General features: G+C 38.6%; 1 protein-coding gene across 9 annotated transcripts in view; it reads right to left on the bottom strand.

Moving 5' to 3' along the window:
- CLIP4 (CAP-Gly domain containing linker protein family member 4) overlaps nucleotides 1-27,021 on the bottom strand; it is a 57,983-nt gene extending 30,962 nt beyond the window's left edge. Inside the window, exons 1-6 of one of the 9 annotated variants that reach the window (XM_088145765.1) lie at nucleotides 27,000-27,021; nucleotides 21,777-21,836; nucleotides 19,220-19,373; nucleotides 8,626-8,765; nucleotides 8,037-8,130; nucleotides 6,303-6,464 (exon numbers count right to left, since the gene is read on the bottom strand). In XM_088145765.1, coding sequence (XP_088001891.1) covers nucleotides 6,303-6,464; nucleotides 8,037-8,130; nucleotides 8,626-8,765; nucleotides 19,220-19,352 — 529 coding nt within the window. In that variant the 5' untranslated portion in view covers nucleotides 19,353-19,373; nucleotides 21,777-21,836; nucleotides 27,000-27,021. Of the gene's footprint in view, nucleotides 1-6,302; nucleotides 6,465-8,036; nucleotides 8,131-8,625; nucleotides 8,766-19,219; nucleotides 19,374-21,776; nucleotides 21,837-22,432; nucleotides 23,260-26,634; nucleotides 26,773-26,833; nucleotides 26,946-26,999 lie in introns of those variants that run through there. The other 8 variants (XM_088145770.1, XM_088145762.1, XM_088145785.1 and 5 more) reach the window with 8 other exon arrangements.
- Between the last annotated feature and the right edge of the window lie 703 nt (nucleotides 27,022-27,724).

Below are 27,724 nucleotides of genomic sequence, written 5' to 3'. Positions count from 1 at the left end.
GGCGGGCTGAGATGACCAGGGCGAGGCGGTTCCTCAGATAACCTGGTCCCATGCCATGAAGGGCTTTAAAGGTGATGACCAACACCTTGAATTGGACCCGGAAACAAACTGGCAACCAATGCAGCTCACGCAACAGAGGTGTTATACGTGCCCTCCTAGGGGCATTAAGAACTGTCCGCGCCGCTGCATTCTGTACCAGCTGTAGCTTCCAGATACTCTTCAAGGGTAGCCCCATGTAGAGGGCATTACAGTAGTCCAACCTGGAGGTGACCAGGGCATGAGTGACCGTGCGGAGGCCCTCCTGATCCAGGAAGGGGCGTAACTGCCGCACAACACGAAGTCGTGCAAAGGCCCTCCTAGCCACGACTGCCACCTGCTCTTCGAGCAGGAGTCGTGAATCCAGGAGAACCCCCAGATTACGCACTGGGTCTGTCTGGGGTAGTGCAACCCCATCAAGAACCAAAGATGACAAACTCCTAGATCCTGAGGCTCCCCGTATCCAGCGCCATTCCGTCTTACCAGGGTTCAGCTGAAGCCTGTTGTCCCCCATCCAGGCCCCCACAGCCTCCAGGCACCGCGAGAGGGCAGTCACAGCGTCACTTAAGGCACCTGGGATGGATTTATATATTTGGGTATCATCCGCATACTGATGATACCTCACCCCATGGTGCCGGATGATCTTACCCAGCGGTTTCATGTAGATATTAAATAGGAGTGGTGAAAGTACTGACCCCTGTGGCACCCCACAAAGTAGGGGCCGGGGGCTAGACCTCTCGCTCCCTATCAACACCGACTGGGTTCGGCCTTGGAGGAAGGAGCTGAACCAGCGCAACATTGTGCCACCCAGCCCCAACTCCTGCAGCCGACCAAAAGGATACCATGGTCGATGGTATCGAAAGCCGCCGAGAGGTCAAGAACAGCAAGGATGGATGCACTACCCCCATCCCGCTCTCGCCAGAGATCATCTAAAAGTGCGACCAATGCTGTTTCTGTCCCATAACCGGGCCTGAATCCTGACTGATAGGGGTCCAGATAATCCGTTTCCTCCAGTATCCTCAGAAGCTGCTGCGCGACCACCTTTTCTACCACCTTTCCTAGAAAGGGAAGGTGGGAGACTGGACGAAAATTGTCCAGGAGGGTGGGGTCTAGCAATGGTTTCTTGAGGAGTGGGCGGACCAAAGCCTCTTTAAAAGGCTTCGGAAACACCCCCTCCTGCAAGGATGAATTAACCACCGCCAGAACCCACCCTAAAGTCACCTCCTTGGTAGCTTTAACCTAACCAGGAGGGACAAGGATCTAAACCACAGGTGGTCGCACTGACAGCCCCGAGGACGCTGTCCACTTCCTCAGGGGCCACAGGATCAAACCGTTCCCAGATAACTGGGCAAGAACGCTCCCCGGACAACTCCACTGGACCTACTCCACACTTGGCTTCCAACTGAGAATGGATCTGAGCGATTTTATCCATCAGGTGTTCAGCAAATTCCTCTGCACGACCCTGCAAGTAGTCCTCCGCCCCCCCTTTTCCCAGGAGGGCCCGGGTGACCCTAAACAGGGCTGCAGGGTGACACTCTGAGGATGCAATAAGCGCGGAGAAATGCTGACATTTCGTCGCCCTTACCGCCACTAGGTAGGCCTTAACAGCAGCTCTAACCTGTGTTAGGTCTGATTCGTCCTGAGTTTTCCGCCAGCAGCGCTCTAGATGTCTCTTAGCCCTTTTCAACTCCCTCAGCTCCTCCGTGAACCACGGGGAGTGCCAGGGGTGATGGGCCAAGAGAGGACGCACAGGCACGATCCTGTCCAAGGCCCCAGCTGCCTCCTTGTTCCAGGCTGCGGCCAGAGCCTCCACTGGACCGTGCAGCAAGGCCTCAGGAACAACCCCCAGCTCCCTTTGGAACCCATACAGGTCCATCAGTCACCGGGGGCGGACCGTTTGAATAGGTCCCACCTCCCTGCAGAGGGGGGCAGCATAGGAGAATCCCACCGCCATCAGGGAGTGATCTGACCATGACAGGGGGGATAATATAAAATCCCCCACCAGATCACGCTGCCACTGCTGCGACAAGAAAACCATATCTGGGGTGTGACCACTGTCCCGGGTCAGGCCATCAATGACCTGGGATAGGCCCATGGCTGCCATGGTAGCCATGAACTCCCGAGCCGCCTCCGAGGCCAACCCCAGGGACGGCAGATTAAAGTCCCCCAAGACCATAAGTCTGGGGAACTCCACTGCCAACCCTGAGATGGCCTCCAGCAGCTCAGGCAGGGAGGCTGCTATGCAGCAGGGAGGCTGGTACACTAGCAGCACTCCCAACTGATCCCGTGTCCCCAACCTCAGGAACAGGGTCTCATATCCAGTAACTTGCGGAGCAGGGCCCCTGAAGGCCAATAGGGATTCCCTGATGACTACTGCCACTCCCCCTCCCCTGCCCTGGGGTCTCGGCTGGTGCCACACCCTAAACCCGGCTGGACATAATTCCAAGAGGGCTACTCCCTGCTCTGGTGCCAGCCAGGTCTCGGTGATGCATGCCAGGTCAGCCTGCTCCTCCCCAATAAGATCGTGAATAAGGGGGCCCTTATTATTGACTGACCTGGCGTTCAGTAGCAGCAGTCGAAAGCCCGGGCCTCTGTAGGCCTGCTGACCAGGGTCTGGGCTTGAGCTCTGAGGACCGGAACACGCCACCAGTATAACGCATCGGGGGTGTCTTCCCCTGAAACGGCCTGCCCTCTGGCTCCCGCCATACCGCCCCATGCCTGTCACCACTTGAATGCCTGCCCTAAATCGCCCGAGGTCCCCCTCTCCCCCCCTCCAGGCCTCTCACTTAAGGGGCCCGCCATACCAGTCACCACCCAAGGGAGAGGAGACAAAAAAATTATGTCAAAATAGCTCCTAATACATTACTTCTATTTATACAGATTTTGGGGGGATGGAAGTATTGAATATGGACATTTTAACTTTTTTTAAAAACGTACAAACATATCCTACCAAACTATTTTATATTTTATTTTGCTTTGGTGTAGCTTGCTTTCTTTTTTATTGTTAATGTTTTGTTCATCACTGTATGCTTATATATATATTATATATTAAAAGATTGTTCTATTATGTGGCTTAAACAATGCCCTAGGAATACTCAATATTTCAATTATTTATATCTATTAGGTCTGTACAGAGCATTTGACAAACTGCATCAATGTGAACAAAGCCCTCCTCCTCAAAGTGTCAGATCAGTTGTGATCTCGAAAAGGCTAGGCACAGGCACTTTGAAATCTTTCCCCAGTTGTCTCCATGCACATATTTATGTTTCATGTTCATACCCAGCCAGTCCACTTTGCTGGTATTCCCACAGGAAGTGTTATCTATGTTGACAGTTCAGATTCACCATCATTTCTTTAAAAAAAGGCAGATACAAATTCTTTCCTGACTTTTTGGACAATTTAACTCTGGAAACCTATGACTCTAAATTGTACACAAAATATCCAAAGAAAGCTCTCGGTTGCACGTAACTGACCTCTATATTTAATGATAAAACAATGATAAAAGGGAGCAAACCTAGTATATTTATCTTAACTCCTTCTCATGGGTAGAAACCGCACACACATTTGTAAGAAGGTAATATTTAGGCTGAATCTGCACAATGCAACAACTGCAGAATTATAATTATTAAACTTCTAATATGGGTGAGCTATTTATTTTGCTTCTGCCACTGGCTGACTTCCAGATTCTGTTGCATAATAAAACAGAATATCTTCAGTGCTAGAATGGAGTGGGGTTTGCTCTCTGTTTGGCAGGGCAAGCCACTGCATATAAACAAACCCCACTCCATTCTAGCCACTGTATATAAGCAAACCCCACTCCATTCTAGCACTGAAGATGTTACCTAGCCGGGTAACAAAACGTTTGCAAGAGAACAACCAAGCTCAGAGAACCCCAAGGACTCCACAGTTCAACCCTGAGCTACAGATATTCTCTTCTATTGGTAAAACAGAATAAACTTGAGATTGCAAAACAAGAATATAGCAAAGAAATCCAAGGATCATTTCTCTGTATTTTCAAATGTCAATTCCCACATTTGCAACCTGCATTCCTGGCTGTATGCCATTATGAAAGCATTTTTTTTTTAAAGATGGAATACATCTGAATATCCTTTACTTTGATGACATTTATCAGACATTCTGCATGGCTAAACTTGTAAATGTGTAAGTACTCTAACTTTCTGGACAAGATCAACTTAAGTCCCAACAATTGCACTTCAATGGTTTAATTAGCATAGAGAAATGCTACTCCACAAGTTTAATTACATTCTATTTATAGATAAAACTCTTGGATATATTCAAATGAATGCCATAGGTCAAATAAAAACACACTGTTGAAACTTCATCCAGATTTTATTTTCCTTGGTTAAATCTTTTGGAAACCAAGCAAGTAAACTTCTCTTTCAATGTTACATAAACATTTCTCCTTTTCTTTAGACAAAAGAATATGTGGAACAAGGTGCAACAAACCTTTTTAGCATCAGAGAAAATGCTACATGTTACTGACAGTCCTAATGGCTGTTAACTTTACACAACAATCGTGTTGTTACTGACTGCTGATATTGGTCTGCCACTGAAGAACTTGCTCAAGTCATCCTCTATGAGCCAATACGCCCTCTATGTAAACATACAGGCTTTACAAAAAAACAAATTAATCTTATCAAACAGCATGAATGGTTGCATAGGGAGGATATTCAGCAGTCTGGGCTCATAGGGAATATTCTTCTGTGTGATTGCTACCATGTAACTAATTCACACTGTCAGCCTCTTACAATATGGCTAATCTTACACTGTCAACTGATATGTTTGAAGAGAGAGAAAGACATTCTGATCATTTGTTGGAGACATGAAGAGCTGGAATGCTTACTCCTCATCATCCACATCCCTCAAAGCAAAAGCTACAAGAAGCTGGTAATATAAATCATTACACTACTGAAGCAGAGAAGCTGAATTTATCAGTGTGGTAGAAATTCTGATAAATTTTGAAGGAGTACAGTGTATTTTTCAGTTTGGGAAGAAGCAAAATAAGAACAGGGAGCAGGAAAGAATAGTCTGTTCCATCTGTTTTAATTCACACAGCTTCAAGCTGAAACCCAAAGTAAAAAACTATGAATAAATGAACTGATCATAATTCTATTTGTCAAATTCAACTTGACATGAAACCTCGTAAGATGATCAGAAAGCAGCCATTAATTCCCATATTCCACAATCTCAGTATCTTTCTGAAAACTAAAGGGGAGTGTGGAGGATAAGACCTTAACTATTCTATGATTGAGCTACTCAGAGGAAATGCTTAAAATTTTTAAAATAACAAATATAGAAGAATGTGATGTCAGCATTTCTACATCTCCTGTCTGTGACGACTCCATTAAGCATGAACATGAAAATGGTCATCTCAAGGAAGGGAAGATGTGTTGTCATACATTATTAGGAAAATAAAGAAGGATATGGTTTTCAAAATTATTAATATGTTGCACATAATATATAGGTCCACCTCAAATTTTCTCTGAAGAATCTACTTCAAAGGTAGGCCTCATATGATCTTCCATCTTTTCTGACTAACAAATATTATTAAGGCATAATTTCTGAAATGAATGCCATTTTTATCCCAGTTGCTTTTTTAATGATTTACCTTGTAATTTACAATGTAATATATCTGTACACTAAGAAAATTTCAACCATATGGTAATTCAAAATCTCCACTAAAAATACTTGCAACTGATCTGGAATGTTAGGAACTGACAGCATAAATAAGAATTCAAATATTTAGTATAAAAAAAGTATATGTATTTATAAGTACTGATAAAATATATATAATTTCTAGTCTTTCTTTCTTTACTCATTGTAGGATATATATCTTAGAGTTAGATTGTTTCACTTTTAAAAGTTAGCTATAGCTATCTCAGTAACTAATATGTTCAGCTTGACACATGCATGGTAAGTATCAATGATTTCGCTATCTAACCATTGTAAGAGAAAAACATCTCCTTTTCCCTTTCTACCCCCTCCAATTGCCAGTAACAGCATAGACAGGAAAAACAGAAAGCATGAGGACATTAATGTACTACAACTAAAATGACTGTAAGTCATTGATAAGCAGGTGTGATTATTTGGGCTGTTTAGCCAGTATTGTTACATCATCAAATTATACATCTTTGTCTAAGTCTTTAAACTGTCCTCACATTCAAGGAGATGTAGTTTTGGAAACAGTCTTACTGACAAGGGAAAGGAACATTTTATTTATTGGTATTACATCTGGCAAGATTTACCTTTTGGTTTTGCATTTTTCAAAATGATAGTAATGAGTTCTGGAACATCAAAATAGGCAGCATAGTGCAGAGCATTCATATTTGTCCAGCGACTCCTCAAACTGATATCTGCACCCAAGTCAATAAGTTGAGACGCAAATTTTGCAGCTGTTTCCACATCCCCTGCAAAACAGATATTTTGAAAAGACAGCTTATATGTGGTTTTGTGAGTTCCTGATAGGCTTTCACAACATACTAGATAATAGAAGACTGTCTCCAAAGAAGATTGGCAAGTTTCCACATAGCCAATCCTTATGAGATGTTTCCTTACCAGAGTATGGAGGTTAATCATATTGTAACTACCATTAACAATGAAGAAAATACTCAAGAAAGTTTTATAGTACTTTTTATATTGGCCTTTCTCTCTGGATGCACAGGGTTGCAGCTTCCATGATCCTACATATATATGGCCAATGACTGGAGTTGATGAAAACTGTTATCCCAATACATCTGGAAAAAGTCAAATTGGGAAGACTGTTCTACAAATACTTGCAGCAAAATGATGGTTGGGTTTTGCCTTATTTTCTACAGAAAAATACAGTTCCTTGTACACATTTTATGATATGCCATGCAGCTTCCAATGTCTGGATTTCAGTTAAATTGTCTTGATTGTTTCTGTTCTAATACAGTAGAAGCACTGCAGGCTCCTCTGGATCTCATACAAGAGGAACAGACCTACAAATACCAATAGTTCCTCCCTTGCACAGATGCTGGAGTAACAGTTGTTGTGACAATAATAATGGCTAACACATCACTTGTCACTGTTCTAGCTCATGACGACAGAGGGCTAATGGATAATCAACTAACGGTAGAGCAAGTCTCATAATCAAAGGAGCAAAGCCAAAAGATATCTGACCAGAATATTAGTGAAATTATACATATGCTATGACTTCAGTGGACAAAAACCATTGTTTTTATTTATACCTAGCAATTAGGACTAAAACTATTTAATTCAACTGTTAAATTATTTTACAATATTTCATCTGTATCATGTACTGACATGTAGTTCTATTATTTTCTAGGATTTTCAAATGAGAAAATAAAAAATTTCTGCCTGTTTCCACTCCATTAATTTTAAATTGTCGCTGTGTAGGAGGCCACAAAGCTACAGAACAATAGGAAAATGGAAATGGAAATCTGATTATTTCAGCTTAGCAACAATTCCATTTAGAAAGTTTGGAGACAAAAGGTAGCACACAAACAAATTCTGTGATTACAGTACAATAAGTATGCATAAGTCTCCATGAATTTTAAAGCAACATTTGAGGTATCAGGACAATTTATCCTATCATCCACCCAAAAGATTACAGGAAATTATCCAGTGATGCTGTGATATCACTAAGGGACATGACTTTTTGGGGGGCACTGAAATTCAGCAGTGATTTTTGGGGTGCTGGGGTGCAAATGAGGTGCTAGTGAAAACATGTGGCTCATGAATGGCCTAAGAAGACAGGGTCATTGCTACAGAAGCTCCAAACTGTTCAAAGTGGTAGAAGCGGTCCCTTTTTGGCCACAGAGAGATATGGAATTTGCAATATTTTAGAATCTTACAGATAAGTCATTTGAAGAGGCATGATATTTTATTTCTCTCTATATTGGCATGGGGCAACATAACCAGGGAAAGATAGGAAAGACAACTACTACTACTACTGCTATAAAAACTAGCCACAGAAAATTTGCACTTCCTTTCCTTACCAATACCATGAGCTCCTGACTTGCAAGTATAGTGCAGTAGAGTCATGTCAGTCAAGCCATCTCTGTCATTCACGTTACAGCCTCTCTTAATGATCTGTTAAAAAAAAATTACATCGTTTATGATTCTGATGCAGCAACTCTTATTTCCTGGAAGGTAAAATATATCACTCTCATAATGATGCCTAATAATAAATTACTCTTTACTGTATTGCCAGAGCAGTTAGCTGATATATTTCACAGCAATGACGATATAAATACCTGGGTTCATGTAATCATCAATTTGCATTTCATCAGTTCAATTTCTATATTCTGTAGAGTACTAAGTTACTTAAAAGAACTTGCCAAAATCATGTAAACCTAAAAAGATATGTAGCCCTTAATGCACTTTTTACAGAGCATTCTGCTCTTAGCAGATCAGAAAAAAAGTTATTTAAATTTCTAACCAATAAGGATGCAGATATAATGACACATTTGCTAACACTGTATTCTACAGAAAAGTTGAAGAGATATTTCCATATATTAAGTGAGGACACAAAGTAAAAATTAATTAGATTTATAGATATACCCAGGAAATCAGTAAATGCCTCACCTCATTTCCTATCATATCAATGTTTTGCTGAACTTGGGGAACCCACTGTCTTAAGATAGCAAATAATTCAGACACAGAAGTTTTGGGGTTGAAAAGAATTTCCCGGCATGCTGTATCATTTGGATCGAAAAAGGAGAACTCTACAGAAACAAAAGAAAGATTTAGTTGCAAAAAAACATTCAGAAAGATTTTTAAAACACTTTTAGTCAAGGTATATACATCCTAACAAACCTTCTCCACCTAGTGCCCTGAAGATGTTGGCTAAGGAAACAGAGTTCAAGTGTAAACCATCTGGACGATCCACAGTTGGAAAATACTTTATTATGCAGCCAATAAGGGATTCTCTAATTTGATGAGAAGTGTTGAGTGTTCCAGATAGTTTTTTTTACACAATTCCACTGTTTCATTCACAATGTTTTATGATATATTTAGATGTGCAGTCTCTATGTGTTACCCTCTCATATTTTCCTACAGAAAATCTTTCTTCCTAACATAGAAAATCCATTAAGGAGTAACAAGTTTTGTTTGACAACACAGAGATGGCATCAAAAATGGATCTACAAATGACAGGCTACGAGGATGACATCGAAAAGGATGTTTCACTGACGCATACAAACCAGTTAATGTTTTAAAAATCAAAACAGAAATACAAATAATAAACCAAGAGAGTGACCTGGATAATGTTTTATATTGGATTTACAAAAGAGGCTTGTTAAAGCTTTGAAGAATCTTGTGAGAAGGGACACAGAAGAAATGGAAAGAAAGCAAATTCTACAATATTATTTGAGTGGACTAAAGATTAAGACTGTTAGACGTAAAAGAAAGGAATATAAGGTTGGTTTATTTGATCAATGTTAAAATAAGATATGTTGTTATTTCTGGTAACCCTTAATGGACTTTCTGCTGACTTTGGACTGAAAAGAGGATGCTTTATGGACTTGTCTATAGATAAGAGATGGGATATGAGATGAAGAGATCATTGGTTGTAAACTAAGAGGGGATGAAGAGTTACAAATTTATTTATTAATATATATATATATATATATATATATATATATATATATATATCCCCTTCTCACCCCTATGGGTGGTATGTGTCTTTTCTCAATCTCAGGTCCTCTACCAGAGGCCTGAGAGTTTGAGGGTTCTGAGCAGTATCTTAGCTGTTCCTAGCACTGCACTTTTCTGGACAGAGAGCTCGGATGTTGTTCCTGGGATCTGTTGGAGCCACTCTCCCAGCTTAGGAGTAACAGCCCCGAGTGCTCCTACCACCACTGGGACAACTTTGCCCTTTACTTTCCACATCCTCTCTAGTTCTTCCTTCAGGCCCTGGTACTTCTCCAGCTTCTCATACTCCTTCTTCCTGATGCTGCTGTCACTTGACACTGCTACATCTATCACCACTGCTGTCTTCTGGTCCTTGCCTACTACCACAATGTCTGGTTGACTGGCCAGTACCTGCCTGTCCATCTTGATCTGGAAGTTCTACAGGATCTTAGCACTGTTATTCTCCACAAACCTCTGTAGAATCTCCCATCTGGATTTGGGAGGGTCTAGCCCATACACTGTGCAGATGTTCCTGTACACAATGCCAGCTGCTTGGTTGCACCATTCAGTGTATGCTGTTCCTGCCTGCACCTTACACCCTGCCACTATGTGTTGGACTATCTCTGAGGCCTCTCTGCACAGTCTGCACCTTGGGTCTTGTCTAGTGTGGTAGACCCCTGCTTCTATGGATCCGGTGCTTAGTGCCTGTTCTTGTGCTGCTATAATCAGTGCCTCAGTGCTATCTCTTAGTCCAGCCCTTTCTAGCCACTGGTAGGATTTCCCAATGTCAGCCACCACAGCTATCTGGCAATGGTACATCCTATGCAGGTGCTTCTCTTGCAGTGGCACTTCCTCTGCTTAAATTTCCTCCCATGTCTGCTGCTGCCTCAGGAATTCTCTTAATAGCTCATCTTTGGGTGCCATCTTACTGATGTACTCCTGGATGCTGTGGGTTTTGTCCAGGACAGTGGCTTTGACACTCATCAGACCCCATCCACTCTCTTTCCAGCTGGTGTACAGTCTCTGAGTGTTGGACTTGGGGTGGAAACCTCCGTACACTGTGAGGAGCTTCCAGGTCTTCACGTCAGCAGCCTCCATGTCCTGCTTTGGCCAGCTCACTATACTGGCAGGGTATCTGATGACTGGCAGGGTGTATGTATTGATGGCATGGATCTTGTTCTTCCCATTGAGATGGCTCTTCAGGACCTGTCTTATCCTTTGGTGGTACTTGGAAGTTGCTGTCTTCCTTGCCTCATCATGGTTCCCATGTGACTGTGGAATACCAAGGTACTTGTAGCTGGTCTCTATGTCTGTTATGTGGCCTGCTGGTAGTTCTACCCCATCAGTCTTAACTACCTTCCCTCTCTCTACTACCATCCGACCACAGTTCTCCAGTCCAAATGACATCCCAATGTCCTCACTGTAGATCTATGTCAGGTGGATCAGCAAGTTGATGTCTCATTCACTCCTAGCATATAGATTGATGTAGTCCATGTAGAGGAGGTGGCTGATAGTAGTTCCACTCGTGAACTTATATCTGGATCTAGTCCTTGTGATTATCTGGCTGAGGGGGTTTAAGCCAATGTAGAACAGCAGCGGGGACAGTGCATCACCTTGGTATATGCCGCACTTGATGGCCACTTGTGTGAGCTGTCTTGAGTTGAGTTCCAGTGTTGTCTTCCACAGTCCCACTGAGTTCTTCAGGAAGGTTCTTAGTGTACCTTTGGTTTTGTATAGTGCCAGGCATTCACAGATCCATGTGTATGGCATTGAGTCATAGGCTTTCCTGTAGTCAATCCAGGTTGTGCTCAGATTGGTCTATTTAGACCTTGAGTCTCGTGCGACTGCTCTATTTATGAGTAACTGGTGTTTTGAGACTCAGGTGTTGTTCCCAATGACCTTCTGAGCTGTGCTCATGTACTGGCCCATATGTTCCTGTAGCTTAGTGGCTATGATACCTGATAGGACTTTCCATGTTGCGGGGAAGCAGGTTATTGGCCAGTAGCTGGATGATGCTGTTCCCTTGTGGGGGTCTTTCATGATCAGCACTGTCCTTCCTTGTGTTAGCCAGTCTGAGTGGGAGCCTGCTGCTAGCAGCTGGTTTACCTGTACCGCTAGGCATTCATGCACTGCTGTTAGTTTTTTTAGCCAGTAGGTATGGATCATGACTGGACCAGGTGCTGTTCAGCTCTTTATGTTCTTGACCCACTGTTGGATATCTGCTACTGTGATAGTGACTGGTTTCTGTTCTGGGAGATTGCTGTGGTCTGCTTTCAAGTCCTGCAGCCACTTTGCACTGGTGTTATATATCTTCTCTTTCTCCCATATGTTCTTCCAGTACTGTTCAGTTTCTGCTGTTGCTGTGTTGTTGCACTGCAGCTGGGAGTACACTTTCGATGGTTCTTTGGAAAATAGGGCATTTATCTTCTTGGCCTCTGCTTTTCTAGTGTATCTCCTTAGCCTGGCAGCCAGTGCTATGAGCCTTTGTTTAGCAGTCTCTAGGGCTACAGATGGAGTCAAGCCCTTGTATTTTTTCAGTAGCCAAGTCTTATCCTTAATTTTCACACACTTCTGTAGTTCCACAAGCTGACTAACTTCTCTCCAAGTTACCTTGATCTTAACCTCCAACCTCATTTTCCAGGGGGGCATATACTGCTGTTCTTCTTGATCATGTACCCAAGCAGCTCCAGGATTATGGTGGCTGTAGCATATACCAGTTCATTGCTTTGAGTTATGGTGGTAGTAGGGATTGTTGTGAAGGCTCTATTGGCATCTTCCAGCATACTATCTGATGGTACTGCTCCACTAATCGGTCTTGAGAGTTGACCGCAGCTAGTTTACCCGTGATCTTATGCCTCATATGAGGCATGAGGCATGTGTATGTGTGTGCATGTGTGTGTGTAGATACATTAAGGAGTATAAGACGAAATGACGGCACTAGAACTTTCCTAGAAATGCCTACTATAGTTTTATTAATATTTTTTTAAAAAACACTATAGTTTTATTGATATTTTAAAAATCTAAAGAATCATCAGTGTTTAAGGAGACAGGAGTGGAACTCTTATGTGGTAACATACACTTCAAAGCACAAAAGAGAAAAACAAATTACTGTGCAATACAAAAACACTTTTGACCAAATTACTATTATGCAGACTTCCCCCTGAAGAGGATGCACGTGTGTGGTGGTTTGGGGTGGGGGGAGTGTTTTAAACTAAACAACAACTATCTGAAGCTACAGGTAGGATAATGACTCTCTTCAAACAATTCTAACTATGCAGAAAGAAAAATGGGAGAAGAAATATAAACCATTTTAGACTCTTTCACTCTTGGATTCAACAGCGAGCACCTCTTTTTAATTTTTAGACAAGAATCTGCTAATGGGAAGCATCTATGGATCTGGCTGTCATGGAGTTCTATGTGTTAGGCCCATATTATAGTCAGTTAAATAAAAATACTGGAGGACTGGACTAACAACAACGAGGGCGGGCAAAAATCTACGTACAAACATTTTAACTTACTTTCATAATGTAGAATCTCTGTCACAAAGCTTCTCATCAAAAACCTAATTAAGATGTCTCCAAAATTTTGTTATCTATTCAGAACTTACTGTGTTTATATCTTAGTTCACTATGTTTGCTGTCAGGAATATTTAAGGATGTTGCTTGAATAAAAATCTATCAATATCAACAGCTGTTGGAGTGGATAAACAAATAAATTTATTGACACTAAAAGAGCTGTACTGTTGAACTGAATTATTTTTATGGCACAATTAAGTATTTTTAGTGAACGCAGAGTTAGGACAGTCATCATCACAATGTCTAACAGGTCAACTAAAAACTAACCACCATCCCACTTGGCTCAATAAAGATTTTTCTAATTAAGCAGATCTGCTTTGGTAATTGCCTCATCCCCAGCATAAAGTTCCCACACAGAACCAGAGTGATAAGAATGATCAATGAGAATGGGAAAGACTCTGTAGCATTTCTTACCTTTTCCAAATGGGAAAAAACATTTGCAGAAATCTTCAAATCTCCCCAACCTGCTGTCCTCCAGATGTGCTAGACTACAATTCTTATTAACATGGCCTTCTGCATGACCTTGCAGGGCTATTTATATATTAAGTTCTTTTCTCACAAAGGACTTAGAGGAGAACCAGCCAATTAAAAAAAAAATGCATAAAAGATGGGCTGACTAAGTAATGCTAATCAGATAAACTTGCTGAGCAGCTTAAGAAAATGGTAGTTAAACAACAGGAACTTAACTAGGGATATTTTCAGAGAAAAAGATTTTAAATGTTAAAATCCATTGCTTTTCTACTACAAATTACAACTGGAATTACAACCAACCATCCACATTTCTGAGAATCTGTTGGCTGTATTATGTGTCTGGTATATAGCTGAATTGGCAGCCTTCATCCTGCCCCTTCCCCAACCCTCCATCTTGAAGCATCCAGATATTCTGTTCTTTCCTTTTTGCATTTCTTCAGTGCTGAAACTGATGCTCCTTGCTTGCTCAGCACCTTATTTTTTATAAAGCTTGAGTACAAGATAACTTTTTAAAAACTTTGTGCTCTTATCACAAATAAATAAAATCTTCTATTTAAATTGTTCCTAGCACTAAACCATCATATTATTCTGAATTTTTCCCCAAAAATGCCAGCAACACAAGATTCCAGGATTGCAACTTAATGTCCTTTAGAAATGCCCATTCTCTATTTTATAGACAATCTTATTACAAAATCAAATCTAGTAAATTTCAAAATCCTTAACTGTCATTTTCACAATGCTGCTCAAGAACGTATTTGATTTGTACTGTTACAATGGAAAACATCTTTTAATAATAATAACACCACTTCTTACTTTGGTAGATGAGAATTCTGTACATTTTTAAAAAGGACAAATGATTAATAAGAAGGGGCAATTGCAAAAACCCTTCCCCCTTTAAGTATTTTCCTTTCCTTACTTTTTAGAACATTGTATTATTATTATAATTATAAACTTGCCTTCCTTACTGTGTCAAAATTTTCTGTGATAAGAAAAAAATATGGAAAAAATAGTAGATACATAAGGGTAGCTAATAAATGATAGCCTATCTCACATCTGAGATGAATCCTGATGGTCTTCATATTACTATATGATGTTTTAGGTAAGATTTTGAAGAAGCCTTTGAAAAATTCTTATATGCTCATACTTAATACGCTTATAAATATATGTGTACACACAGACAAACATAGCATCAAGTATACAAGCTATTAGGAAACAAAACTTCCAGAACACGGCCACACAGCCCGGAAGACCCACACCAGCCATTATATAAGCTATCGTTTCATATATTAAAAAAAAGCAAATCCCACTTTCATGAAATATTATAATAAAATGACTTTATATGTCATGCAAGTACAGCCATTTTGCTTTTAAAAGATGTCTACAGTTCAAGGAGTTTTGTAAATTCTTGGATATTTAAACAGAAAATAATGTAGCAATTTGTAAAATGGGGATGAATACACAGAATATACTAAAAAAATACAAATATTCCATCTGTAAAATGCTAGAAAGTATAAATCTTCCAAAATGCTCTATCAGAATGCTTAATAAAAAGTCTTAGGTTGAAGCAAAGTCATCCATCGAGCTTTCATAATTCTAGCATGCCATCCTTCCCAGCTTAGGCACCCTGAAAGTATATTTCCACATTTCTCATACAGACATTCATTTAATTTATTTTTATTCAAGGATAAGAAAAAAGCTATTTTATGGTATTTTAAACTAAGTTCTAACACAACTCTTAAAATATTTTTTTGCTTTATTGTTTTATTTGTTTAAAAGGTTTGTTAAAAGCACATTTTGCTTTTTTTCAGCCACAAGAACGGAAGAATGAATTAGAACTTATGAGAGAAAAACGAATCAGGAAGTAAAAGTGAAAATACTATTAAAAATGCTGGAGGTGGAATGATTTACAACTAGAAGGATAAGATAAGATGGGCTTAGTCCTTCTATTTAGGGCAACATTAATCTTGGAGTAAAATACTGAAAGAATGTTTGATGAAATATTTATTATGGAGGGTCAGAATAAGTAATTTAAGATTTTAAGTAGTGTTGGGCAATAATAGGAATTGTGTTGCATTTTTATAATGGTCCATACCAGACCACAGAGATAATGATAAAAGATAAAAAAGCAGACAAAAGCAGCTCAACAAAAGTTGATTCTAGATTTTTTCAGATCTAGTGCATACCTTTAACACACCATCTAGACAGGAGACCTGAATAAAATGGAGGGTGAAAATGGGGATAAGGATATTTCTGATATGGTACATCAATACAAAATTTATGGAACTTTAGTAATGGATCTCTTTGTTTAGTTTAAAACAATTCTTGGTTATTACAAAAGACAATCTTCAGGATCTCACCAAAGTTTTAATGTACCAATTCTGCAGAAATCTAGATTGCAAAATTCATAATATCCACTGTCTATTTACCTCAGTAGTGAAACTCTCAAATTCTATCCAGGAATATAAAAGGATGGTTCACCCATAAAGGTCACCATCATTTCCTGAATTTTAACAAAATATAAGTCTGATATCTACAAGAGATTTGGATAAACATTATTATTTTAGATGAGCTGCTATCACCAGAAAACAATTATTGGTTTATAACTAACTTGATAATTATTTCCCACCCAAAAGTCACATTTCTGCAAGTTGAGCGGTTATATAAATCTTTAAATAAATAAATAAATAAATAAATAATCCCTGAAATGACCAATTAGCTAAACCAGTTTAATGCCTTTTAACATGTGAACCTCTAATGTTTTAAAAATGCATACAGCTAATGCTGACTGGAATAGACCATTAATACTGGAAGCTTTTAGATTAGTCATAAAGAATATTACATCATATTTAGTAGCCCCTGACAACAGAAGAATTCTATGTAGTCTTAGAATTCATGGTCCAAAAAAGAACCTCATAAAAAAGAGACAAACTTGTCAGCTAGCCAGGAAGGGCTGTTTTTTAGAAATATAAAATGAGGCTATTTCAGAATTATGGACTGCATTTGAACTTAAAAAAAAACAAATTAAGTTCTGGAAAATACTTAATGCAGATATGAGATCTCATTTTACCAGAGCAGTAACAATTGTTTCCCAGAACAAATAGATATGTCATTTTAAATCTATCTTTAATACAGGAGGAGACACATGTATCCTCTGAAATTTACCTTACACCCACTTGGTATTCTATTACAGATATCAAATTAATAGTTATTTTTACCACTTTACCTTCCAATAAAGTTCAGGTATAGATTATATGGGAAATTATACAAAATAAACCTGGATTTGTAGTGTTAATTTTTGTAAAATCTTTTATTATAAAAATTGACTGATCATATCTCCACTGGATGGAAATTTAAGCATATGGAGCTTAAAAGCATGCTTAAAAGGTTCATAGGTTTTTATTTTGTTTTTTAAGTGGGAGTAGGTAATTGCCCATTAATTAAAGAACAATTACTTTGATGGAGATTGTGGCTGAGATATATGCACAATTTCTTTTCATAAAATTAAGAGATCTTGGCAGAGGCTAATATACTTTCAGAACCATAAGCAAAACATACAGGAGGTATACATGTACTCTATTGTTGATAGCTTTTTTTATTTTAAATCATTTATTTAATAGATATACACAGATCAGGAAGGGCAAATTATTTGCTTTCTTGGTTGACATTATGGTGGCATTCAATACAATTTATACAGAATTTCATCAGAGTAATTTTTTCCTTCACTTTCTATATCTTGTCCATGCCTTATATTTTAGGGGAGACCTACTCCTTATTGTGTCCTCTCTAAACAAACACAGATGGGAAATAAGGTTGCGAATGGCCCCTTCTCTTTTTAATTACTTTGTTAATCCACTAAATTATCTATTTCACTTTTACTCTTTGCAGGGTAACAATTTTATTTTCATATACCCAGACAGTCTTAAAAAAACACGAGTCACTTTATTACCAGGATAACCACTTGACAATTTATTACAATAAGCCTAAGTAACTAAGTTTAATAGCCAAAAGGGGGAGAAATCTTAGGTTCTGGACCACTGTTGACAGAAAAGTGTCACCTATTCTCAAGCTGTTAGACCATATAACAACTCCAGATATAAGGGACCAAAACATGCAGCTTACAAATTCTTGATCAACTAAATAGTATCAAAACACAATTATGAGAGCAGTATTAGGTATCCCTAGATACAATCCATCCATTTAACTAGGGATGGAAACTTACACCCTTGTCTGGACGTAGGCTATTTAAACTACATAATATGGAAAAAAAACCTGACTTATATCAACAAAATAATTTCTAGTTGGCAAAATTCTCAGCCTTATTTCAAAAATTTAGCTTCTCTGAGTGATATTTCTCCCAATGTGAACAAGAACAGGCAAAGAAAGACTTCATACAGATAATCAGAGAAGCATTCTTACAGAGGTTTGTCCTCCTGGAGTAAAATCAAGATAGTTCTCTGGTATACTAATTTAAAACAGAAACCATGGGCTGTGGTATATCTTGCTATACAAAAAGTATATATAATGGAGCATTTCTGTTGCTGTCATTTGCTTCAGTGCAAGAAAGATATTCAAAAGTTCTTTATCGCTTACATTTCATTGTTGCAATTCTAACCTGTCAGAAGATCATCTGCATTAATCTATTTGATCTTTTGAGTAAGTTAATAGTCAGAGACAGGTGTTTCCAACATAGTGTGAAGCTCTGCATAAACTGATCTTCAGACCAGAAACTATTTTTTAGTCACTCTAGTTCTTAGGATTATTAAGCAAGTGGCTACAATTATTTTTGTTCTTTCTCAGTTTCATTCTTAGATTTAATTCAGTTTAACAAATATATTTTATTTATTATATATTAACATAACATTGTTTAATTTTGTATTAAATTATATATCTATTCATTGAACTGCCTTATCTAATTACAATATGCTTTAATTAATTATATATAAATATGAGATAATTTGTTTTTGTGAGAGCTTACAACTAAATAAAACTATTTATTTGCCTGCTTGCTTTTAGAACTGCAGCAAGAAAAGATACCCAAGATGGAGATAAGTTCTAATATATTATTATTATACTGTATCAGTTTTTTTCACATGACTGGCATATAAAATATTGTACAACAGGCTCCCATGACACTTGCACAAATATTTCACATGGCACTCAAAACTGCTCTTGATGCCCTGGTAGGGAAACAATTTTATATGCTTCACGCTAAAATATTTTTTCTGTGGGAAACCCCATGACTTTCCAAGATGTGTGTTATCTTGTCAACATGCATATTTTGTGTACTGTTTAGATAATAAAGCTATTCTTTATTATTGAAAGATAACTTACAATATCTAGCATATAGCACATTTTAAAACAAGAAGAGAATTGTAATATTTTCAAAGAGAACGTTGATTCATTATATTTTAAGTTCTGAGCATTCCTTTGGAATCAATCTCCATTCATTCAATATTTTGAAAACAGCTCTGTAAGTTCTCTCCTTCTATAAATATTCTTACCATATTCTGAAGGCATTGGTGCAGCAGAGACTGAATGTGTGACTGAATCTTCAGAGCCTGAGATAAAATACTGGTGTCTTCTAGTCAATGAAACTCCTTCTTCAGAAGGGTCAGGAAGATCCTCTATGGTCATCTTTTAGAAAGCCACCTTTGGCTAAAAAGGATTTTTAAAAAACATCTCATCAAATTGACCCATGACTCTAAGCATTCTTTGCCAGTGTAATACTTATTTCTATTACTTACTAATATACTAATACTTAAGAGTTTCCAAATATTTCGAATACCGTGTGAACTCAGAAATTGTTGCATCATCATACAAATCATTTCATCACTCCTAAATATTAGAATTTTGTCACAAGGTTTGAAATTAAGCTAGAAGGCAGTAGAAAGAAACTTTACTTAGCAAGGCATTATTAACTGAAAATATGGCACAGGGTTAACAGGTGTTCTTATAATCTAAATCCAAATATAATATTGCATATGGTCTTAAGTCTGAAAATTAGTTTCCTGTGATTATCTAAATAAAATTTAGTTTTCACGTTGCTTGAAAATTATGGAGTATATGGCCAAGAAAACATTTGCTAACAACATAAAATATAAGAGACATGTGATTAGATATCCATTGTTTCAAAGAGAAGACTTCTTTGAAGTTCTTATTTTTTTGTTTACGTACTCTATTCCTTTTAATAGTCCCTGCCAAATCTTTCAAGACAAATTTGTTCCAATTAATCTGAAATTTAGGAACTATTTGTAGAGAATTGGGGACCAGAGTGTAGGAAAGGTTTCTCAAAGGACAGTTACTTTTTCTGCCTCAGAGATTTGCTAACATTAACAGCATTACAGTTTTAATTTTTAACTAAATAATATTTACTTTTCAAAAGACAAGACTTTAAGGACACTTTTCAATAATGTGGATAATAAAATACTTTTCCCAGATGTGATTTTATAGAAATAAAACCATATTAAGCTATTTTTGTTCATTGTTTTCTGTGTATTTTTTTAAAAAATGCAATGAAACAAAAAAAACATAAAAGTTTATTTCTCACTGAACAGTATTTCATGTTATTTATAGTATCATGGAGTAATATGTAGGGATGATTTTGGATAGAATGAAGGATGATATGATTACTATCTCTATATAAATATAGAGCTATTGCTGCTGATCACCTGAAACCATCATTCTTTGTGAACATACACCAACTATTCTGTGGGAAATTACTGTATGAGCCAAGCACTTTTTGTGAAATGGGTGGCTATATAAATATGATAGACAGACAGAAAATCTACAGCATTTGTCAAGATAAAAATGCTTTCAAGTAGTATGAAAATCAGACTTGCATATTTTGCCTAGAATGTTATTTTTGTTTCAGACAATACTTCTTTTGACAAATGATGACCAATTAAACAGTGGCAGAAAGATATATCTAAATTTGTGTGGCAGGGGAAAAAACATGAGTCAAATATAAGGTGTTACAAGATGCAAAAGAAAGAGGAGGTTTGGGTTTACCTGATTTGAAACTATACTTTGCAGCTTTTTGATTAGTTTGGATGAAAGAGTGAGTGATGCTGAGAAACAGCAGACTATTGGAGTTAGAAGAACATAATCTGAGGTTTGGGTGGCATGGTTATTTATTGTATGATAAAGCTAAAATTATTGTTGACTTTAAAAACAATTTTGTTAGATGGACCATATTGAGAATATGGAATAGATATACATCCAGATTGTGTCTGAAAATGCCTTTATGGCTATCACCACAAGAAGCATATTATAGAAGAGAAATGATAACTAAACATAAATGGTTAACTTATGGTGATATAATAGAATTTTCCCAGGGAGAATTCAAAATGAAATCAAGAGATGATTTGACATCAGAGGGATACATGTGTCAATCGTTTTCCTATGTACAATTATTAGAAAGATTTAAAGTAAATTAAAGGATTTTTGGTTTTGAATATTGTAGGACTGAATTTGAGACAAGATTAGGTACAAATGATGAATATGCCGTTGCTAAAATGTATAAACTTTAACTGAGATTTGAAACAGAAGAAGAACAAGTGAAAGAATGCATGATAAAATGGGCTAAAAAATTGGGATTTTTATTCCTGTAAGTTGCCCGGAGTCACTGTAAGTTGGGTGGCCGTATAAATTGCTTAAATAAATAAATAAATACAAATGGAACAATAGAAGAATATGTGGGTGAAAGGACTGAAATTTATATGTTATAATCTTAAAGAGAATTTTTATAAAATGATATATCATTAGTATTTTTCAGCAGAAAAAATTGTCTAAAATGTATAAAGGTACTTCGTTGGAAACGTGAACAAGATGGGACTTTTTATCATGCTTAGTGGACATGTAAAAAAGCTAAAAAAACCTGGATCCAAATACATACATTAATTCAGAAGATTTTAAAGACTGATATACAACTGAAGCCAGAGATGTTTCTTTTGGGACTGATTGACAAAAAACTGGAAAAAACTCATGGAACTTTGTTCTTATATATGGTAACAGCAGTGAGACTTTTATATGCACAGTGGTGGAAAGATTTAACATTACCCACAATTGAAGAGTGGATCATGAAGATGATGGAGTCTGCCGAGATGACTAAATTGACAGCTGTGATTAGAGAAAAAACACTGATTAAATCCAATGCCGATTGGAAACCCCTTTTGGACTTTTTGCATGAAACAGAAAAACATGAAATTATGATATATGGGTTTGATGATTAGAAAAAATATTAGATGATAGAAAAATGAAAGTTACGTTGTAACCCTAGAGTAAGAATTCAATTTAAATTTATACCTACAACTGTTGTAAAAGAAACACGGAAGCCATTTCTTTATATTTCTTTTTTCTTTCTGCACTTTTGGCTTTGTTCTCTATTTTCTTTCTTTATCTTAAATATTAGTTCTTGTTAGTTTTTATCTTTCTTGTTTAAAAATTTAATAAAGTTATTACAAAAAAATCAAACTTGCATAGGTTTCATGCAGGGAAAATTGAAGTGTTTCTCATTCATGGGAAAAGAAAAATAGTTGTACTGTTAAATGCACAAGAGCTAATTCTGTGTAATGGTTAAGGCACCAGACTAGAAACTAGGAAGACTGTGAGTTCCAGTCCTGCCTTAGGCATGACGCCACTGAGTGACCTTGGGCCAGTCACTTCTTCTCAGCAAGAGAAAGAAAGCAAAGGCAAATCTCTTCTGAAAATCTTACCAAGAAAACTGCAGGAACTAGTCCAGACAGTTGCTAGGAGTCAACACTGACTCAAAGACCTCCCCTTGCAAAAACACCTGTTAAATGCACTAAAGAAGACATATCACTCTTAATACCGTACTTTGGCATCATATCACTATTCAGCTGCTATTAGCTTTGAATCTGCCAAGATATTTCAGTTGTAGAAAATGTATCTATAACACAGCATAATTCATGGACCATGAACACTTCTGCTGTATACAGGTAGTCCTCGGTTAACAACAGTAATTGACACTAGAATTTCTGTCGCTAAGCAATGCGGTTATAAAACATGACATCATGTGACCACACTGCTTAGTCACAGCAATCTCAGCATTCCCCACTGCCCTCATTAAGTGAGGATTGCAGGTTAAGCAAGTCCCAGGTGGCTTGCTAGCATGCCAGCAGGCAGGTAATATGTAGCATGCAGGATGAGTGCAGTGGGGCTGGCTGTTGCCAGGCTAGGGAGGGTGAGTGACCATTGCAAGTGCAGGGGCTGGGGTTGGCAGCTGCTGGGCATGGGAGGGTGCGAGTGACACTGGAGCAATTTGCGACCTTCCTTGCCAGCTTCCCCATTGACTCTGCTTGTGGGAAGCCAGCAGGAAGGTCGCAAATGGTGATCATGTGACCACGGGACGCTGCAACCGTCATAAGTGTAAGCCAGTTGCCAAGTGCCCACATCATGATCACATGACCCCAGGGGTGCTGTGACAGTCACTTCAAGGACCGGTCGTAAGTCTCCTTTGTCAGCTCCATTGTAACTTCAAATGGCCGCTGAACGAGTGGTCAGTTAGCAAGGACTACCGGTATAGAAGGGAACTCTGAAGTGTGGTTTTCTTAAATGCTCATAAAAAAACGGGGGGGGGGGAGACTCAGAAAACACATTTTTTCAAATGAAATGTTTTCTTAGCAGCAAACAATAGAATAGTCTTCTGTCCTTTTATTTTTATAATTTTCATGGACTTAAGAAAACATAAGGTTCTCTAACCTTTCACTCGTTTGTTTCTTTCATGACCTGGCAGAAATATCTCTAAATTTATATCAATTTATTTCACAAACATTCTGTGTATTGTATGAAAAGAAAATATCTGAAAATCAATTTCTTTTCACTTTTCTTTTTGGGGAAAAAAAGGCCTTGGATGAAGCAGAAAACTCCCCCTTTTCTTTCCAGGTGTCTTAGAATGCATATGTTTTGTTTTAGCACTGCTATTCCATGATCCTACATCTCCAAATTGTTCAAAGTTAAATACAGAAAAATATACTAGGACAACTTCTGAAAAGCACAATTTTTCTACATTTCTAGAGGACAGTTCTAATTAGCTTGATTCATTCCAATGTACTAACTTAAGTAGATCTGGGTCAATGACTTGTAAAGCATCTGAGAATTATATTCTTTGAACCTCACAAGTCAATGAGTCGATTTCAGTGCATTGCAACAACACATAAAGCAAAATTTGCCAGTAAAATACAAAAAAAAATAATTCAGTATTACTCAAAAAACTATTAACCTTTTAAACATAATTAGAGCTTGTCAATTCTCTTTCATTCTTACATATACTTGGGGATATCTGCTATTTTTAAGCAACAGATGGGTGAAATGATATATAAAATGAGAAGGCAACCTCCATTTCTGTCCTTTGACCTAATTTTTTTGATAGAGTCCAATTTCACTACTACTTTGAAGGCAAAATGTTCAACATTCTACATAACTTTATTTACTTATTTAATAAGTTTATAAGGCTAGCTACTTCCCTGGTAGAACATATTATATCACAATTCTTTACTTCAGGATATATCTCAATATTGTGAGCTATATAATTAAATCAGGTATCTCAAAAGTATATGATGCAGAATATTGCACATTCCAGCATAAAATCTTAGCATTCATCTCTCAAAGCTGAGTGGAATGTACATTTGGCAAATTATTGACTTTGAAAATTACTTCTCTCTGGATTATACATAACTTCAGGACATGATTTTATCATTCTGTTTTGCTTTCAGTCCACCCTACTCCTTACGTTTACAATCCTTAAAGTTCAAAATGGCTTGAATTTTGTAAACTGCGGAAGACTATTCTCATGTGCAGTTCTGAAGATAATAAATTATTGGAATTCCTCATTAGAATAATTAATTCTTTCCAGGTAAATTTGGGAATAAGGAAAGGCTCCTTTGGTGGCCATTTTTCAATTCTCTTTTATAGTACTGTACACTATCCAGAATCTTTGAAATGGTAAAATTTATTTACTATTTTAATTTCTAACGCTGTCCACTCACCAATGACTCTGGGTAGCTTACAGAAATATTTACTTAAGTTACCAAAACACAGAGTTTGTACATTGTAAATACAGTAAGCATTATTTATTAGCAAAAAGATACTCCAATAATATTTGATAGAGCTTCATAAGTGCATTGTAACAAAAGAAAAGCCAAGTAAGACTTTGACTTTCATGGTACATCTTCTGTTGAACAGAGCTTTGGATTTCTATTTCTGTATAGAACAGCTTCACTTTCAATCTGTGAGATGCTTGTCCTTGATGGATTTGGCTATGAGTCACACCTTCCTTTGGAACAAGTTTTGGCTTTTCAAGCTCACCAGCTGCATGTAGGTTATCTGAAGGAAGTCAAGCCACATGTAGCTAGGCTCAGATTCTTCACTTACTGGATATCTTTCAGTGAGTTGGTTCACTCCTTGGAGGATGGAATAACAGATTCCACATCTTAAATGTGCTAGCCCTATGTCTACTTGATTCCACTTAGTGACTAAAGAATTCAAAGTCTGCTGAAAAAAGTGGTTTATATATTTCAGTAGTTGTGCATGTTTTAGACTGTATAGAGCATAAAGCACCATTAGGTTCTTATCATGCACTACTAAATATAGCACAGGCTTTACCAGCTGCAACCCACACTTCTGTTAAAAAGTTTCAGCATGATGCATGTGCCTGTAAAACTAATATCCTATATTGTGATAACTGCCAAGAGCTGTTTGGTTGCACTGGGATATAAATGTAATACATAAGAAATAACAAAATCTAATTATTCTCAGAAATACAGATTTCTAATTCCACATGGAAGGCATTTATTAATCTTCATAGGTTAAGAGAATTTTCCTGTTCTACCAGTGAATGGTATTTCTGGATGTTTCAAAATAAACATGATAAAATAATGTTATAGTGTCTACTCATTTAATAGAGGAGATATTGGTAGAAAATTATTAATCAACAGAAATTCTGGCCACAGAAAGTTTGGTCAGTTAAAGAAATAACCAGGCTACCTCCCCCAAATAGAAAAAAGGTACTAGGACTGAAAGCTGCTCTATCTTGCTGCTTTATACATGTGACAATATTTCCATTAACTCAAATTAGACCCTACTTCGCTTAATCAGTAGCCAATGGACAGAGGAAAAACTACTTGTAACTGCAACGTCAATCTGTTTCCCTATTCTTATTTTGCAGTTTTACCTTAAAAACCCCACTTTAAAGACGTTACATCTATTAAACCTGATTACTCAGTGAAATTGTTCCTTCTTTCCACACCCTAGGCAGACATGGAAACGGCCGCTGGGAGTTCAAGTCTGACTTAAAGACTTGGGCCGTAATAAAAAAGATAAGAGGCTAATTATTTGTACAACGAAATTGATGCAGATGCAGCTGGCCAGCCGAGATGGGGGGACCTCCCTCAGAGGAAAGCACGCCAGCCCCCTCTCCCCCTTCCTAAAGCCCGTTACATAACGCTGTTGTACAGTCGGAAGCATTCCAGCTGTGTCTGCTTTTGCTCCCAACTCTCTTCCTCTCTGCCCCGCAGCTGCACGCAAACATCGCCACAATCCATCTCTCGCCCCCACCTTGCCACAACCCTCAGACTTGCTCCCGAAATCGGCAGTTACAGCGCACGCCACCGGCTTCCCCGCGCCACCCGGTGCACGTGCACCCAGGCGGCGGTTTCTCCTTTTAGACGTTCTGCTCCCACATCACTTCCCCCCGCCCACCCCTCACATCACAAAGCTGGGCTGACACATCCTCGCCTCCAGCGCGTCATTATACCCCCGGCCCACATTCACCCACCCACCCACGCCACGCCTCCACTTTGAGGACTAGGGACCAACCCTTCGGCGCGCTCTGCCCCGAAGTCTTTCTAGACAGCCCGCACGAAGGCAGCGGCGACCCCCCCGCCCGCTTCGCCCTCACCTGCCGTCCCATCCGCAACTGCGGCTCCCCGACGCTCCAGAGAAGCGAGGGTGAAGGTTCCAGCCCACCGTTCTGGGCCCCGCCCACCGCACAGGCGTCGGGGAGGGAAGATTCAGGTAGTCTCGCTGGCTTCCTACGCCCCGCCCCCAACCACCCCATGCAGCAAAACGGTTGCATCAGGCTCCTCCCCCTCACTGACCTTTCTTCCCCCTTCACTCCCACTCCGGCGCTCTGCTGCCCGGCCTAGCCAATCAGCAGCGTTAACCCCGCCCCTTATCTGAGGTCCTTTACATATCCAGGAGTATCCGACTGGCCTTCGCCGTCCGATGTGCCTCTTGCGTGGCTTAGCTCTCAGGAAAAAGCACCTGGAGTCACGCCCACATCCGATCGCCCCCTTTCGTTCTTCAGTTTTATGAAGACGAAGAAAGAGGTGCGCATGTGCAGACATCGGTGGGAAAACAACTCGAGCGGCTTCGTTGGTTCGCAGCAGCCTGTCTTGTTTCAAAGCTGATGGAAGGAAACGACTTTCGCACGTCATAAATGTTGCCAAGCGTAGGATCATAGAGGCATAGATAGGATAGGCAGTCTAAAAGCACTTTGTTTTGTAACTGTATTTAGTATACTTTGATTACTACATCTTCAACATTTATTTTTTTGTCCTTTTTTACGGACTTAGGCTAAATGAAAATAGGACGCAGTAAGGCATTCTCTTTCACAAAAATAGTTTCATCTTATTGCCTCATATAATATAAAAAGAGGCATTTTACAGTGCAGCCAAGTATGTATGTACTAAGCCCTTTAGGCTGGGCTTTTGAACAAAATTGCTTAGCGTTATGCTATTAGGTTATAAATGTGTGCTGGCTCTCCTATTAGATGGAATGAAACTGCAGTATTCTTATTCTTAGTTGGAATAAGACTATTCTTATCCTATTCTTATTTCCTATTAGATGGAATGAAACAGTTGTGGCCACAAGCAAGTGCATTTAAAGAGGAAGAGCAACAGAATGGCCTCTCCTGTTTCTGTGAAGCCTAAGGCTGCCTTGCTATTTCCAATCTAACTTGGTGCCCCTTGTTGCAGGCCTATAAACCA

Source organism: Python bivittatus, unplaced genomic scaffold, assembly GCF_059951505.1.
Source record: "Python bivittatus isolate LINGU-HERP-01145 unplaced genomic scaffold, Pbiv_v1 ctg000020_np1212, whole genome shotgun sequence".
NCBI lineage: Eukaryota > Metazoa > Chordata > Lepidosauria > Squamata > Pythonidae > Python > Python bivittatus.
Note: the sequence above shows the minus strand (reverse complement) of the source record. Positions and strands in the feature narration are given on the sequence as shown.